Source organism: Phodopus roborovskii, unplaced genomic scaffold, assembly GCF_943737965.1.
Source record: "Phodopus roborovskii unplaced genomic scaffold, PHOROB, whole genome shotgun sequence".
Classification (NCBI taxonomy): Eukaryota; Metazoa; Chordata; class Mammalia; order Rodentia; family Cricetidae; genus Phodopus; species Phodopus roborovskii.
In genome coordinates, this window is record NW_026126627.1 from 856,843 (window position 1) to 873,192 (window position 16,350).

General features: G+C 40.5%; 1 protein-coding gene across 4 annotated transcripts in view; it reads left to right on the top strand.

The window, feature by feature from the left end:
* The window catches only part of Flnb (filamin B), a 138,975-nt gene that overhangs the window by 51,306 nt on the left and 71,319 nt on the right, over window positions 1–16,350 (top strand). For all 4 annotated transcript variants that reach the window (XM_051206683.1, XM_051206680.1, XM_051206681.1 and 1 more), the window contains exons 5-6: window positions 14,002–14,120; window positions 14,790–14,867. In XM_051206683.1, coding sequence (XP_051062640.1) covers window positions 14,002–14,120; window positions 14,790–14,867 — 197 coding nt within the window. The remainder of the gene's footprint in view (window positions 1–14,001; window positions 14,121–14,789; window positions 14,868–16,350) is intronic.

Consider the following 16,350-nt stretch of genomic DNA (forward strand, 5'->3'; position numbering starts at 1 on the left):
GTCTTCAAAAAAAGAATAGGAAGGCAGCATGGATTACTTTGGGTTATGGGCTGTGAGACATCTTCTTCCTTGGTAAGATGAAAGTCAGGCCAATTTTGCTACATTACTATGTTTCTGCACTCAGACTAGGAATAGAGAATGCTCTGTGTAGTTTAGTTTCTAAGAGGGTTTAAAAGTTTGTTTTATACTGTGGATATTGAGTAGATTTGAACTGAGGCCACTTAGCAATTGCAGATTCATCTGTTGAGCTCTGAGTTGCCTGGTGTGAGAGGGCTTGGGGGTCTTTGTGTAAGGCCTCCTTGCAGGGTTATTATTATTGAACATGTCTGTCATTAGCTGAGCAGAACACTTTTCCAACCCCTATTCTGCATGAGGCACATGTGTAACCCTCTGTCTGAATAATTAGAGGGACTGCTTCCACATGGTGAGCATGGCTTTACTGGAATGTTATAGAGTGTGGGTATGTGGTTCAGCTTCCCAACCAACCTGGTTAGCAAGGGAACATTACACTAACTTAACTGACTCATTGACAAGATGCAGAGTGAGTTACTTCTCAGACTGCTAGAGTCAGATGGAGTAAGTGCTTGTAAATGTTGTATGTGTTTAAGTCTTGTTGCTAATGATCTGGTCATTATACAAGCACAAGAAAAACACAAAATAAAATCTTGAAGTCCAATTTATAATCTCTTTCTTTCCAAGTCTGAGGCATTTATTTTAAATGGGGTATATGTAGGGGAGGGGTGCCATGCTGGCATATCCTTATGAAAGCTAAGACAAATATTCTATGATTGAGCCATACCCCTTCTGCCACAAGGCAGAACACTCTTTCAACACAGCACATGCTCTATGTTCTGCCAAACATCATAGGAAAAAACTAGGCTCTCTTCATTTATCAGCAAAGGTAAATGTGGAGCCAAGACTTTGACCGTAGTCTAGTTTTAAGGTAGTGATGATGTCAACAGAAGCTGTATAAGGTACTCCTCTTCTGGCTGCTAGAGTGGGAGCTAAAATTCATACCCTAACCCATTAGAAATGGGGAGCCCCTCTCAATTAAAACCTCAAGTACAGTGGAAGTTGAATGGGAATCCTGGACTTCCTCCCCTCCTGGAGTGGTAGCATAAAAAACAAGCCAATAGAAGTTTGACTAAGACCCAGAGTCCCATAACATAAAACCCAATTGTCCAAGTTTTACCTTTAAAAATAACTTGTTATACCATAAACCAAGGTATCAAATCAAATGATGTCTATAGTGGGATGACAAAGATGTAAGAATTATCAGTCTATGATGGTTAATACTTTCCACTTGATAGGATCTAGAATCACCTGGCAGACCGACTTTTGAGCACGTCTGTGTACGATTTCCTAGATTAGGTTAATTGAGGTGTTTAAACCCATCCTAAACTATTCCATGGTCTGGGGTCGCAGAATAAAAAGTGAGCTGAACACCTTCATCCATGCTGCCTCTGAGCTATAACATGCCCCTCTGACCAGGCTGCGCCAGCTCCTGTCACCATGCATTCATTTCCTTCCATGGTGAACTCTTGATGCTTTCTTGTTGTCAGGTATTTGGTCACAGTAATGAGAAAAATAACTAATACAGTGGCCATTTTTAAAAAGGCCTCAACAATAATTGAAATACTCTTGAAATTAATAAAAAAAAAAAAAAAAGAAGTCTCAGCAAAGAAATAGAATGCCCCGACACCCAGAAGGCGCAGAGCCAATTGAATATCTTAAAACTGTAAAAACCACAAAAACCAAGAAAAACAAGAAAAAAAAAAAAAAAAAACAATAATAACTGAGATGACTTCGTGGATGTACTCCGTAGCAGAGTGGAAAGACAGAAGAACTGGTGAAGGGAAGAACTTGGAACAGGAGAAATGACCAAATAATCTAAATGAAAGACAGGAAAAGGAAACCGTGAACAGAGCCCCTGGGACCCGAAGGAACTAAAGCAAACGTGTGAATGATCACATGAGAGGAGACGCGGGAGCAGGTGAAAAGCAGCAGGGCTAAAAACTACTTAAACACTTAGCTATAAAGACTACACACGAACAGGAGAAAAACACCCACCAGAAGGAGTATGCATAGCCGCACTCCTGGGGAAAAGGCTACCTGGGTACACTTCAGAAAACTAAAGACCATGAAAGGCATTTGTTTTGTAACAGGGACTTGTGTCAGTTCACACTGCCTTGAGCCTCTTGCCATCACTTCCAGCTGCTGGGATTATGGTGTCTGCCCTACACCTGCCTGAGATCCTGAGAGTTATGCATGGCGTGAGACATTGAAAGCTTGTCCAAAGGAAATACCAGGACGTCAGGTTTTTTCATCAAAACTATGGAGGTGGAAGGAAGAGGCACTGCATTTCCCAAGTGTTAAAAACAAAACAAAACAAAACAAAAAAGCCTGTCAACTAAAATCCTATTTATCTAGGGGAAATCCCTATCCTTTCAGACAAAGGAAAGGGAAAAGAATTTGTCACCAGAAGTCTGTCCTGAAAGGACAGCCTTTTAAAGGAAACATGTGAAAGGAGGTCTCTTAAAGTAAAAGGAAGGAAAAATATGTAAGTAAAACTCTGTCTTATCTATAGTGGACCACAATTGAACTAGATAGCCTGGATGAGCCTATAAACTTTCAGGGAACTTATTTATAGAACTGCAAGGCTCCCACAAACCTCCCAGATACTGTGAATGATTTCATTAGAGAATTCTGCCAAACATTTAGAGAAGAATTAAAACAGACTTTATGGTCTCAAAAAGTAAATAAAGGAAGTGAATACTTACTGTTCTATTTCGCTTCCTGCTGCTGTGATAAAACAGTGACCCAGAAGCAGCATGGGGGGAGAAAGGATTTATTTCAGCGCACACTTTACGGTCTGTATTGGGGGAAGCCTGAAGCTGGAGCTGGAACCTGGAGGCAGGAGCTATAGCAGACCATGGAGGGTGCTGCTTACTGCCTTGTTCTCAATGGCTTGTTCAGCCAGCTTTCTTATAGAACCAAGACCAACCATCCAGTGTTGGCACCACCCACAGTGGGCTGAGTCATCCCACATAAATCACTTGTCAACATATCCCCCAGACATACCCAGAGTGCCCAGTGTGAAGGAGGCAGTGCTTCAATTGAGTTCCCTCTTCCCAGGTGACTCTAGCTCGGGTCAAGGTGACAAAAACTAACCAGCAGAGTCGACCCACTTTATGTGCATCCTAGAATTTAAAATGGCACATCTGGGGTCACATAGAAAGAAAGAAGATAGGTGTGAGTACAGTAACACACACAGGGTTTATAATCCAGAAACCATAATGAAAAGATCTGAGTAAGTGGAAAGACTGTGCAGACATTGGTTCTTCCAGAATTGTCATATTGACATAATTGCCATTGAAATTTTGGCAATGAATTCAACAGCAGAGGCTTGCCTGGTACTATGAATCAAAACATCCTCCCTCCCCAAGAAAAGAACTTTTTTTTGTTTTTGTTTTGGTAGGTGTTGACAAGATTCTTCTAAGTGTACATAAAAAAAGGCAAAGGAACGTGGTAGTTGGGATGGTTTGGAAAAAGAGGAGTGGGAGAGGACTCTGTCTACTGTTATTTGAAGTACAGCCTCAGATGGACACTGACATTGGTAGAAAGGTCCTAGCATGGGAGGCAGGTGGATCTCTGATTTCAAGTCTAGCCTGGTCTGCATAGCGAGTTCCAGGACAGCCAGGGCTAAGTAGGCCCTGTCTCAAAAAACAAAGGTAACATCACACCTAAGGGGCTAGAGATAACTCAGTGGTTCAGAACATTGTTTGCTCTTCTAGAGGATCAGGGTTCAATCCCAGGGCCCACATGGTGGTTCATAGTCTGGAATGTCCCAGGGGATCCAATGTCCTCTTCTGGGATCTATGGGTACTCCCCCCCCCCCACACACTCAGTACACAGAAATACATGCAGACAAACACATACATAGAAAACAATAATTTAAACAATAGAATCACATCTGACACAAAAATTAGCTCAAACTAAATCACCTAAATATATAGGTAACTAAAACACTTGGGGAAAAACAGAAAAGAATTTTGGATCTAGGGTGAGGGGGGGGAAATTCATCAGAATTAAAGAGCTTTCAGGTCTAAAATCTATGTTCCAAAGTCTTTACAAGATGTGGAAGATTAATTATCCGAGTGGCCAAAGTAAAAACTGCTAATTCCTCACTCTGACCAGGATACAGAGAAACCTTGCCTGGGCCCTCACATTGCTGGTGTAAATGTAAAGTGTTCCAGGCGTTTTGTGTAATTTTAATATATGTGCTGCCATAGTGAGCAAGGTCCTTAAGTTCTCAATTTAAAACAACGAGAAAGCTTACCACTAAGCATACAAAGGCTGTTTTAACAAGCCAGCAGTTGTACCCACTGGCACATGTCTATCTCAGTCACAAACAGTTCTGCTTCTATTCCTCATACTTAGTTTCTGCCCAGCAGATGGACTGATTTTCTAGTTCTCTGTGAATGGCAGCTGACCGGCTCACAGTCTTGGAGCTGCCTGGTGTTGGCAGAGTAGCTGCAGGTTGAAGCTTCAGTATTCTAGTCAGCTTTAGACACTGGTTACAAGTAGTGGGTCCTGGAGTTATTTACAGATCAGGTTTCTGTGACCTGCTTAGGCTAGCCAGACACATAGAGCTCAGGGAATACCCGTGTGTTCTGATATATTCTAGAATGAAGAGGCCTTTTTCAGGAGGTTCATACCTCCTGAGAGTTGGAATGGGCCACACTCCTGGCAAGAGAATGTTTCCCCCAACCCAGTTGCTTCTTCTGATGATCAGTCCTAACTGAGATTTCCACCAAAAGCTAGCTATCAACCCAGGAAATTCCAGGGAGTTTAGGAGCCCTGTGTCAGGAACTGGTTATTCCCATTCTGGGGCCCCTTAGATATTACAGGGAGTTTGTGGGTTCTGTGTGCGGAACCAGGTTTGGAGGAAGATACAGGTCAAAGTATAAAACATGATACTTGCTTTATTCTTACATTCTCACAAAACTTATATCTGAATGTTTATAGCAGCTTTGAAAATGACAGACAATTGGAGATAACCCAGATATCCCTCAGTGGGAGAGTAAGTAAATAGTTGCATAGCATAGAACATTACTCATCGGTGAAAAAGTAACAACAGCAGCCTGGGTGATTGACAGAAGATTCTCAGTGAGATGGACCAATGTAGTAAGGTTGCATAATATATGATTCAATTTATGTAACATTTTTGAAATGGTAAAAATTACAGAGAAGGGGAACAGATTAGTGGTTGTCTAGGATAAGAAGAGGGTGGAGTGGAAGGGAATTGGGTGGGACTCCTCAAAGGGCAACATGAAGGATCCTTGTGGTTATGGGATGCTCCGTGTATCAACCATATCATTTCCAGCACTCTGTGATATCATGTCATCATTTTTTACCCTTTTTTACCACTGAGGGAACTGGGTAAGCATTTGTATGCTTTCCAAGTGTGATTGTTGATTTCATTTATTTTATCATGAGCTTTAGTGGGTGTGTGCCCATCAGTTCAGATGTCCGCAGGGACCAGAAGAGGGCATTGGATACCCTAGAGCTGGGGCTACAGGTGGTTGTGAACCATCTGATGTGGGTGCTGGGGAAGCTCAGGTCAGGTCCCTAGAAGAGTAGGAAGTTCTCTTAACCATGGAGCCATCTCTTATTAACATTGATTGTGTGTATTAGTAGGTTCAGAGCAATATTACATGTGTTGTATGTATTATGCATTGATCAAACCCAATCCAGCTCTTTCTGTCCAGCCAGCTCCTGCTTCCTAACCCCAATAAGTACTTTATAACTTCCACATTTGAGAAAGTACTTGCCTTTTTATTTCGTTTTGCATAATGTTCTCCACACCTTTTTACTCCAAATGGTGGGGTTCATTTTTCATTATAACTGAATGTTACTCCATTGTGTCTGTATATCACATTTTCTATTTCTATCAATTGATGGGCTCCTAGGCAGAATCTATATCTTATCTATTATGAATAGTGTCAGAATTAACATGTCTCTAAGGCATACTGATAAAAGACTATAATTTTATTTTTTATCTTTATTTACTTATTTTACTTCCAGACCATCCCTCTCCCCTTCTCCCCGTTCCTCCTCCCTCATCAGCTCCTTGACTCCCTGGCTCCCATCTAGTTCTCCATCTCTGTTCAGAAAAGGGCAGACCTCATGGATATCGACAAACCATAGCATATCAAGTTGTATTAAGACTAAGCACCTCACCTTGTATTAAAGCTGGGCAAGACAACCCAGTATGAGGTTTAGAAACCAAAAGCCAACAAAAGAATCAGAGACAGCTCCTATCCCACTGTTAGGAGTCCCACAAGAAGACCAAGCTACATAACTGTAACATATATGCAAAAGGCTTAGGTCAGGCCATGCAGGTTCTTTGGTTGTCAATTCAGGCTCGGTGAGCTCCTGTGAGCCCAGGTTAGTTGATTCTGTGGGGTTTTTGTTTGTTTGTTTGTTTTGTTTTTGTTTTGTGATGTCTTTAACCTCTCTAGCTTCTACAATCCTTCCTCCCTTTTCAGCAGGGTTTCTTAAGATGGACCTAATGTTTTAACTGTGGGTCTCTACATCTGTTTACACCAGTTGGTGGATATAGCCTCTCTGATGACAATTGAGCTAGGTACCAGTCTATGACTGTAGCAGAATATTGTTAGGCATCATTACATTGACATTTTTTCCTCCAGTTGTGTTTGATTCTACTGTTCCAGGCCTCTGAGCCATCCAGCCTCTGGGTCTTGGTGTTCCAGGCAGTGTTGGGGTGGGGGTGGGGAGGCTCACTCTCATGTTCTAAGTCTCAGGCTGGACAATGAATTGGTTGGCCACTTCTACAATCTCTGCATCACAATTACTAAAGCACATCCCATAAGCCCAATAGACTGTAGATCAGAGGTTATGTGGTTAGGTTGGTGTCCCAGTTCCTCCACTGGTAGTCATGCCTGGTCACAGGAGGTGGCCAATTCAAGCGACATACCCCTTTTGCTAGGAGTCTTAGCTGGGGTCATTCTTATAGATTACTGGGAGTTTCTCTTGCACCATTTCTTTCTATCTCCCCTGTCCCTACCTGATCCTCATGTTCCCATCCCCACCCACCCCTGTCCAGTCATGAACTCTCTATTTCTCCTTCCCAGGGAGATGCCAGTGTCCCCTTTGAGCCATCCTTTTTACCTAGCTTCTTTATATATTTTGGAAATCAGCCCTCTGTCAGATGTAGGGTTGGTGAAGAGATTTTCCCATTCTGTAGGCTGCTGTTTTGTCCTGTTGACAGTGTCTCTTACCTTACAGAAGCTTTTCAGTTTTATGAGGTCCCATTTATTGTCGATCTTAGTGTCTGTGACATTGGTGCTCCATTCAGGAGCTTGTCTCCTGTGCTAGTGTGTCCGAGGCCATTCCCCACTTTCTCTTCTATCAGGGTTAGTGTGTTTGGATTTATGTCGAGGTCTTTGATCCACTTGAACTTTAGTTTTGTGCAGGGTGATAGGTATGGATCTATTTGCTTTCTTCTGCATGCCGGCATCCAGTTAGACCAAGACCATTTGTTGAAGATGGTTTTTTTTCATTGTATAATTTTGGCTTCTTTGTGAAAAAGCAGGTATCCGTAGGTATGTGGATTTACATCTGGGTCTTCAGCTTGATTCCATTGATCCACCTGTCTGTTTTTGTGCCAATACCATGTGGTTTTTATTACTATAGCCCTGTAATAGAACTTGAAATCTGGGATTGTGATACCTTCAGAAGTTTTTTATTGCACAGGATTATTTTACCTATGTTGGGTTTGTTTGTTTGTTTGCTTTTCCATATGAAGTTGAGTATTGTTTTTCAAGGTCTGTAAAGAATTATATTGGAATTTTAATGTAGCTTGCATTGAATCTGTATATTAATTTTGGTAGGATGACCATTTTTAATATGTTAATCCTGCTGATTGAGTGTGGGAGATCTTTATATCTCCTGATATCTTCTCTAATTTCTTTCTTCAATGATTTGATATTCTTGTCAAACAGGTCTTTCACTTGCTTGGTTAGAGTTACAGCAATATATTTTGTATTATTTGTGACTATTGTGAAGGGTGTTGTTTCCCTGATTTCTTTCTCAGCCTATTTATTGTTTGTATATAGGAGGGATACTGATTTGATTTATTTGGTTGTTTTTTTTTTTTTTTTTTTTTGTGTTAGTTTTGTATCCCACTTCACTAAAGGTATTTATCAGCTGTAGGAGTTCCTTGGTGGAATTTTTAGGATCACTCATGTATAAAATTTTTAGGATCACTTATGTATAAAAAATGATATTTTGACTTCTTCCTTTCTAATTTGTAGCCCCTTAATCTCCTTTAATTGTTTTATTACTCTAGCTAGCTCTTAAAGAAAGTGGAGAGCCTTATCTTGTTCCTGATTTTAATGGTGTTGCTTTTGAGTTTTTCTCCATCTAATTTGATGTTGTCTATATAGGCTTGATGTATATTGCTTTTGTTTAGGTATGTTTGTTTTATTCATGATCTCTCCAAGACTTTTATCATAAAGGGGTGTTGAATTTTGTCAAAGGCTTTTGTGGCATTGTGTGGTTTTTATCTTTTAGTTTGTTTATATGGTGGATTACAATGACAGATTTTTTTTTTTTGTATGTTGAACCATACCTGCATCTCTGGTATGAAGCCATCTTGAACATGGTGGATAGCTTTTTGATGTGTTCTTGGATTCCATTTACGAGTACTTTATTGAGTATTTTACATCTATGAGGGAGATTGGTTTGTAATTCTCTCTCTCTCTCTTTTGGTTTGGTCTTTTGTTGTGGAGTCTTTGTGTGGTTTGGGTATCAGAGTGAATGTGGTCTCATAAAATGAATTTGACAATGTTTCTTTTATTTCTACTTTGTAGAATACTTTTTGAGGAGTAGTGGCATTACCTTTTTTTGGGGGGGGGGAGACTTTTAATGACTGCTTCTATTTTTTTGAGGGATATAGTTCTATTTAAATTGTTTATCAAATTGTGATTTAACTTTGGTATATGGTGCTTGCCCAGAAAATTATTCATTTCTCTTATATTTTCCAGTTTTGTGGAGTACAGGTTTTTGAAGTATGATGGAATTATCCTTTGGATTTTCTTGGTGTTGTTATTTTCCCCTTAGCATTTCTGGTTATGTTAATTTGGATATTCTTTCTGCCTTTTAGTTTGAAGAAGGGTTTGTCTATCTTGATTTTTCTCAAAGAACCAACTCTTTGTTTCATTGATTCTTTGTATTTTTCTCTTTGTTTCTGTTTTGTTGATTTCAGCCCTCAGTTTGATTATTTCCTGCTATCTACTCCTCCTGGGTGTGTCTGCTTCTTCTAGATCTTTCAGGTATGCTGTTAAGTTTCTGGTATGATAATTCTCTAATTTCTTTATACAGGCACTTAGTGCTATGAACTTTCCTCTTAGCACAACTTTCATTGTGTCCCATAAGTTTGGATGTGTTGTGCATTCATTTTCATTAAATTCTAAAGACTCTTTTATTTCTTCCTTATTTTTTCCTTGACCCAGTGGTCATTCAGTAGAGAGTTGTTCAGCTTCCATGAGTTTGTAGGCTTTCTGTTGTATCTGTTGTTGAAATCCAACTTTAATCTATGGTGGTCTCATAGGATACAAGGGGTTATTTCAATTGTCTTAAATCTTTTGAGACTTGCTTTGTGATTGAGTATATGGCCGATTTTGGAGAAGGTTCCATAAGGTACTGAAAAGAAGATATATTCTTTTGTGTTTGGGTGAAACGTTCTATAGATATCTGGTAGGTCCATTTGAGTCATAACATCTGTTAGTTTCATTATTTATTTCTGTGTTTAGTTTATGTCTGGACAATCTGTGCATTGATGAAAGCGGGGTGTTGAAGTCTCCCCCTATTAATGTGTGCATTTTGATGTGTGATTTAAGCTTTAGTAATTTTTTTTTTTTAACAAATGTGTATGCCCTTGCATTTGAGGCATAGATGTACAAAATTGAGATATCATCATGGTGAATTTTTCCTTTAGTAAGTATGAAATGTCCTTCTCCATCTCTTTAGATTAATTTTGGTTTGAAGTCTATTTTGTTAGATATTAGAATAGCTACACCACTTGCTTGTTAGATCCATTTAATTGGAAAATCTTTTCCCAATCTTTTACTTGAGGTAATCTATCTTTGATGTTGAGGTGTGTTTCTTGTATGCAGCAGAAGGATGGATCCTGTTTTGCATCCATTCTATTAGCCTGCGTCTTTTTATTGAGCCCACTGATATTGAGAGATACTAATGACCACTGATTGTTTGTTTCTGGCATGGTGGTGATGGTTTGTGTGTTGGTGGTTTTTCACTCTTTAACTCTTTGGCACTTTGGATAGCTCATTACCCAGCTCCCAAGTAAATCACACTGAGTCTTACTCTTTCTTGTAAATTCCCAGCCTTAGCTTGACTTGTTTCTTGCCAGCTTTTCTTAAATTATCCCAACTACCTTTGCCTCTGGGGCCTTTCCTTGTCTTACTTCTGTATAACTTACTTCCAGTCTTACTTTGTGGCTGGCTGGGTGGCCGAGGGGCTGGCCCAATGTCCTCCTCCTTCTCCTTTTCCTCTTTTTATTCTCTATGCCTGCCAGCCTTGCCTACCCTTACTATTGGATTAACTCTTTTATTAGACCATCAGGTGTTTTAGACAGGCACAGTAGCAGAACTTCATAGTTAAACAAATGAAACATAAAAGAATGCAACACATCTTTGCATCATTAAAACAAATGTTCCACAACATAAACTAATATAACACACCTTAAAATAAGATTCCACAATGTGTCTATTTCCCTTCTTTGGATTCTGCTGGTGTGAGTTTATCTATTGCCTGTATTTACATGCATATAGTTTTTTTTTTTAATGGTTTATTTTTATTTGATTATATTTATTGGTGTTTAGCCTGCATGCATTTCTGTATAAGGGTGTTAGATCCCGTAGAACAGTTGTGAGCTGCCAAGTGGGGGTTGGGAAATTGAACCCAGGTCCTCTAGAAAAGTAGCCAGTGCTCTTAATCACTGAGCCATCTCTCCAGCCCCTACATGGGTGTAATTAACTTCCTTAGGTTGAAATTTTCCTTTTGGTTCCTTCTGTAGGGCTGGATTTGTGCATAGATATTGTTCAAATTTGACTTTGTCATGAAATATCTTGTTTTCTCCACCTATGGTGACTGAAAGTTTTGCTGGGTCTTGTAGCCTGGACTAGCATCTGTGGTCTCTGAGAGTCTGCAGGACATCTCTCCAAGTTCTTCTGGCTTTTACAGTTTCCATTAAAAAGTCAAGTAATTCTTATAGATCTACCTTTATATGTTACTTGGCCTTTTTTTTTATTGCAGTTTTTAATAATCTTTCTTTGTTCAATATATTTAGTGTTTTGATTCTTACGTGACATGGGGACTTTCTTTGTTGATCCAATCTGTTTGGTGTTCTGTAAGCTTCTTGTACCTGTATAGGCATGTCCTTCTTTAAAATAGGGAAATTTTCTTCTATGAATTTTTAAAATATATTTTCTGGGTTTTGAGCTTGGATTCTTCTCCTTCTCCTATTCTATTATTTCTTAAGTTTGGTCTTTTCATGGTGTCCCAGATTTTCTGGATGTTTTGTGTCAGAAATTTTTTAGCTCTAACTTTTTTTTTTTTTTTTAACTACTTCTGTTGTATCTTCAACACCTGAGATGATTCTGCCTTCCATCTCTTAAATTCTGTTGGTGATGTTTCCATCTGTAGTTCCTTTTCACTTACGCAGATTTTCCATTTCCTGGATTTCCTCATTTTGTGCCTTCTTTATTGCTTCTATTTTGATTTTCATGGTTTGAATAGTTTTCTTCACCTACTTGTTTATTTTGTCTTGACTTTCTTTAAAGGATTTGTTGATTTCCTACAATTTTTGGGTTATCTTTTTCTCTATTTCCTTAAGGGAGTTCTTCATCTCCTCTTTAAGGACCTCTGTCATCATCATAAATTTTGTTTTAATATCATTTCCTTGTGCCTGCTATATTGGAATATTTAGGGCTTGCTGTAGAGGGATGGCTGGGCTCCAGTGGTGGCATATTGCCCTGGCTATTGTTGTTTGTGCTCTCCCACTTACATTTAGGCATCTGGATTTGGAGTGATTATAGGCATAGGTGCCAATTTCTGGATTTGTCTTTGTTGGATGGGTGTTTTCATACTTATTTTCTGTTTCCTCTCTGGTCTTCTGGATCCCATGACCTGTATTTGAGTAGAGGGTCCTGCCCAAGTTGGGGGCTGGACTTCTGATGGTCTGGATGCCCTGTGGTCTAGCAGGGGCTTGCTGCCCAAGTTTGGGGCTGAAGTTCTGGCTATGTATTTACATGGCCTCTCATCTGGCTGGGAATTTTCTGGGGTTCAGATGTTGGCCTGGCTTCTAGTGGGAGTAGGAGTCTTCTCCCTGGTTTTCAGGGAGTTGGCCTGCTGTCAGGGTATCAGGATGCTGTCTGGCTTCTGGGGATCAGGGTTCTGGATTGACCTCTGAGGGGTGGAGAGCCAGATGTCTGAGCTGGAATATGATAATAAGGAGAGGAGGGACAGATGGAGTTATGCTGAGCTAGTGCAGTCATGATGTGGGGTAGTATTACCTGGGGTTCAAGATGCTGGCTTGGCATCTGGTAGAAGAAAAGGCACCTGCCAGAGGTGTGGGCCAGGATGGGATGACAATGAGAGATATGCTGGTTGAGCATGGGCAAGGTAGGGAAAAATATTACATAGGCTCAGGATGCTGGCCTGGCCTCTGGGGAGTGGAAGGCTTCCTTCAGAGGTGTGGACCAGGATCAGGTGGCTGAGTATCATTTCTTATATCTGTATGGGAGCCTGTCTCTAATTTGCTCAATTATCTATTTTTTTAAAAATTAACTTCTTCAGGAAATATACAGAGTAATAGCTTCCTCCTCCCTCCCTTCCATTCCTCCCTCCTTCTCTCTCTGTCTCTCTCTGTCTCTCTCTGTCTCTCTCTGTCTCTCTGTCTCTCTGTCTCTCTGTCTCTCTCTCTCTCTCTTTCTGATATGGTCTCTTGTAGCCCAGGCTGGTATTAGACTTGCTGTGTAGTCTGGCAGTACTGGGGATTGAGCCCAGGGCTTTGTGAGAGCAGTCTACCAACCAAGCTTCAGCTCCAGCCTCTCTTGTATCATCACTCTTTGCTCATTGCCATGCATTGCCCTTCCCTTTCTCCCCTTTTCCCCACTGGTCCTCTTCCCCCAAATTCTGGTGCCAGAGTAAGCCAGAAGAGGTCTTCAGATCCCTTGGAACTGGAGTTATAAGTGGTTGTTAACCACCATGTGGGTGCTGGGAATAGAACCCAAGTCCTTTGCAACAGCAGCAAGTACACTTAACAGCTGAGCCATCTCTCCAGCCCCTCAAGTAACGTTTTAATAACTAGGTTCTGCATATTAAAGAAAACACAAAGTATCTGTCTTTCTTTACCCCCATTACCATTTTTGTTCCCTTCTGAAGACTCCTTTTCCCATAAGGTCATATTTTTACTTTCATATCATGTATAATTAAGCCTGAATTCCACATGTAAGTGAAAAGATGGGATATTTGTTTTGAGTCTAGCTAATTTTGCCTAACAATCTTGAAATTGAAAGTCTAATTGCAAGTAATAGCTGAATACAATTTTTAAAAAGTATATACAGTGTTCTTTAAAGAAGTATGCACCTTCCTTCTCTTGTATGTCCTCCCAAAGGCAGACTGCCTGTGTGTATGTTTTTACTGTTGCATGTGCCACTATCTAAAACTCCTGAATAGTTTAGAGTTGAATATCAGTTAGCTAACAAAGAAAATTAAGAGTTTGAGCCTATTTGGTTATTCCTGCCATGGCAGTTTGTCACTATCTCCTCCATAAGATCTATATCTATAGGGTCCCATCTCTCAGTTCTCTGAAGGGGCGGGGGAGACATAGTGGGTGATGGTCTGTGTGAGGGCATAGCCCAACTCAATATTTACTCTGTGATCTCATGACAGGAATCGAACCCACTGGAAACATGGTGAAACAGCCAGCCAAGTTCACTGTAGATACCATCAGTGCTGGGCAAGGAGATGTGATGGTGTTTGTTGAGGACCCAGAAGGAAACAAGGAAGAGGTATGCTGGAGGGTGCTACCTCCTTCCTTATTGGTCCTTATCAAGACCAGAGATTGTGTTTTCTTGTCCTCATAGCTCTCAATCACAATGTTACCAAAAAGATCCTGAGGCTTGCCATGGATAAAGTAACTTGCCTGAGAGCTGTGCTTTGAATGCGATATACATTGATTCATGGGAACACGGTGTTTAACAAGTAAATGATACTTTGGATAAGACAGGGATTGTTAATTTTCCTCTGCTAACCATCTTTGAGTCCTTGGCCAGGGCCTGGATATATTATTAATTCCTTAGGTCTAGATATCAATCCTATCACAGCACAATCTGAACTTCTAAATACAGTAACATATTATTTGGCTTCCCCTCTGGGGCAGGGTTTCTGCCCAACTTACTCACTATTTTACTTTTTTGGTTTGTAAGACTGGGTCTGGCATCTCCTAAGCTTGTAACAATCATTGAACTAATAGGTGATCAAGGGAAGCTGCTCTGTGCTTCTCTACCCTTGATCACCAGTCCCTAGAGAGTCTTAGCTTTGTGCTGGGTAGTTTCCTCCCATTCATCTTTTGTTGCTGCCTCTTTGTTGATATTGCTTATGAGACAGAAATGGTTCCACAACATAATACTTATTCATACCTTGCACCTTCTCTAACTGATAATCATCTTCTCTTCTAGGCACATGTAACCCCCGACAGTGACAAGAACAAGACATACTCTGTGGAGTATCTGCCCAAGGTCACTGGACTGCACAAAGTAAGATACGGCATCATGGCTGTAGCATGGTCTGGTCTTTGGGCTTGTATTGTTATATGTTAAAGAAAGAGGTCTTGGGAAGAAGAATGGTCTTATTGGCAGCTGTTTTTATGATAATGAGTGTGGAATACAGGATCTCTCACATGCTACACAAAAGCTGTAAGAGTGGCTTAGATCAACTTCTAGTTATTAGATTATTCATGCTCATTTGGGGAGGTGAGGTAGAATCTCTATGAGTCAGATTTGGTATTAACTAGTACATCTCTGTTTAAATTCCCCAGGAAAGTTATTTGTAATATCCTGATGCCACCCCCCTAACTCCACATGGGTACCTAAAGATTGAAGCCATCTGTCTAGAATATAGATGCTTAGTGATTAAACTGTGGCCTCTGTCATGAATGATTCCTTACTCATCCCCCATTGAGACTGACTAGAGAATATACTGGTCTTGAGCCCAGAGGACTCACAAGCTCAGCTCATTAGTAGCAGCAAAGAATATACTTAGTATATGAGGAATGCCAGGGTCCCAGCCCCAAGACCCTTCATCTTAGCATCATACCAAGCTGTGCTTGAGACCAACTCCAGGATGGTTCCATAGGGCAGGAGCTAAGAGAGGCTGGGCTGCAGCAAGTAGATAACCTAGCATTGTGGAAGAAAGCCTTCTGCACACAAAACCAATCCTCCTGTATCATGCCCAGACTATAAGACAGATTCTGCTTTCTGCCTTGAGCTTTTGTGAATTTACCAGGACTCTTCTTACTCCAGAACATCATGGATCCTGGAAAATTAAATCTTAAAAAGAACATTTATGATCTAATTAATTCAGTCCAGCCAAGTATAGATTTATAGGAAACCCAGTCCAGTTCCCTTGTAATATCCCAACATGAGACATTTTTGCCAAGGTTTTAAACAGATGTAATTATACTTTGCCTCACATTTATCTGAGAATGATCTTAGTCCATGAAAAAAATCTAACTCTATGTAATGAGAAATCTACATGCGTCTGCATAAGGGGTATTAAAGATTTATTAAGATATGAAAGGAGAAAATGCACTCACGAGTACAGGATATGATAAATCCAGTTGCAGAGTCCTTGTACAGCTGGGGACCGATCAATCACACGCTGCTTCACACTGCCTGACCCGGTCATCACCACCCAAGAGAGGGAGACTCCTCCCTCCTTCCTTATAAGAGGCCATTTAGGCAGACAGAAAGTACCTCATCTATCGGAGCAGATAGCCCAAGTTCATGGATGGCGAGAATACCCACTACAACTCTACATTTGGAAACTTGGGATAATGCACTTTATTCTGAGAGTTCAGTATCTCTGTCTGTGCTACTAAAGGGACCCATACCTAGATATCTAAATATAAGTGAATGTTCATTTCCTATTAGAAAGGCTGAGTACCATGTAAGACATGCTAAGGCAGTGGTGGTGCAGAGCTTGTGGGACTAGCCAACCAGTGACTGGTCTACCTTGCCC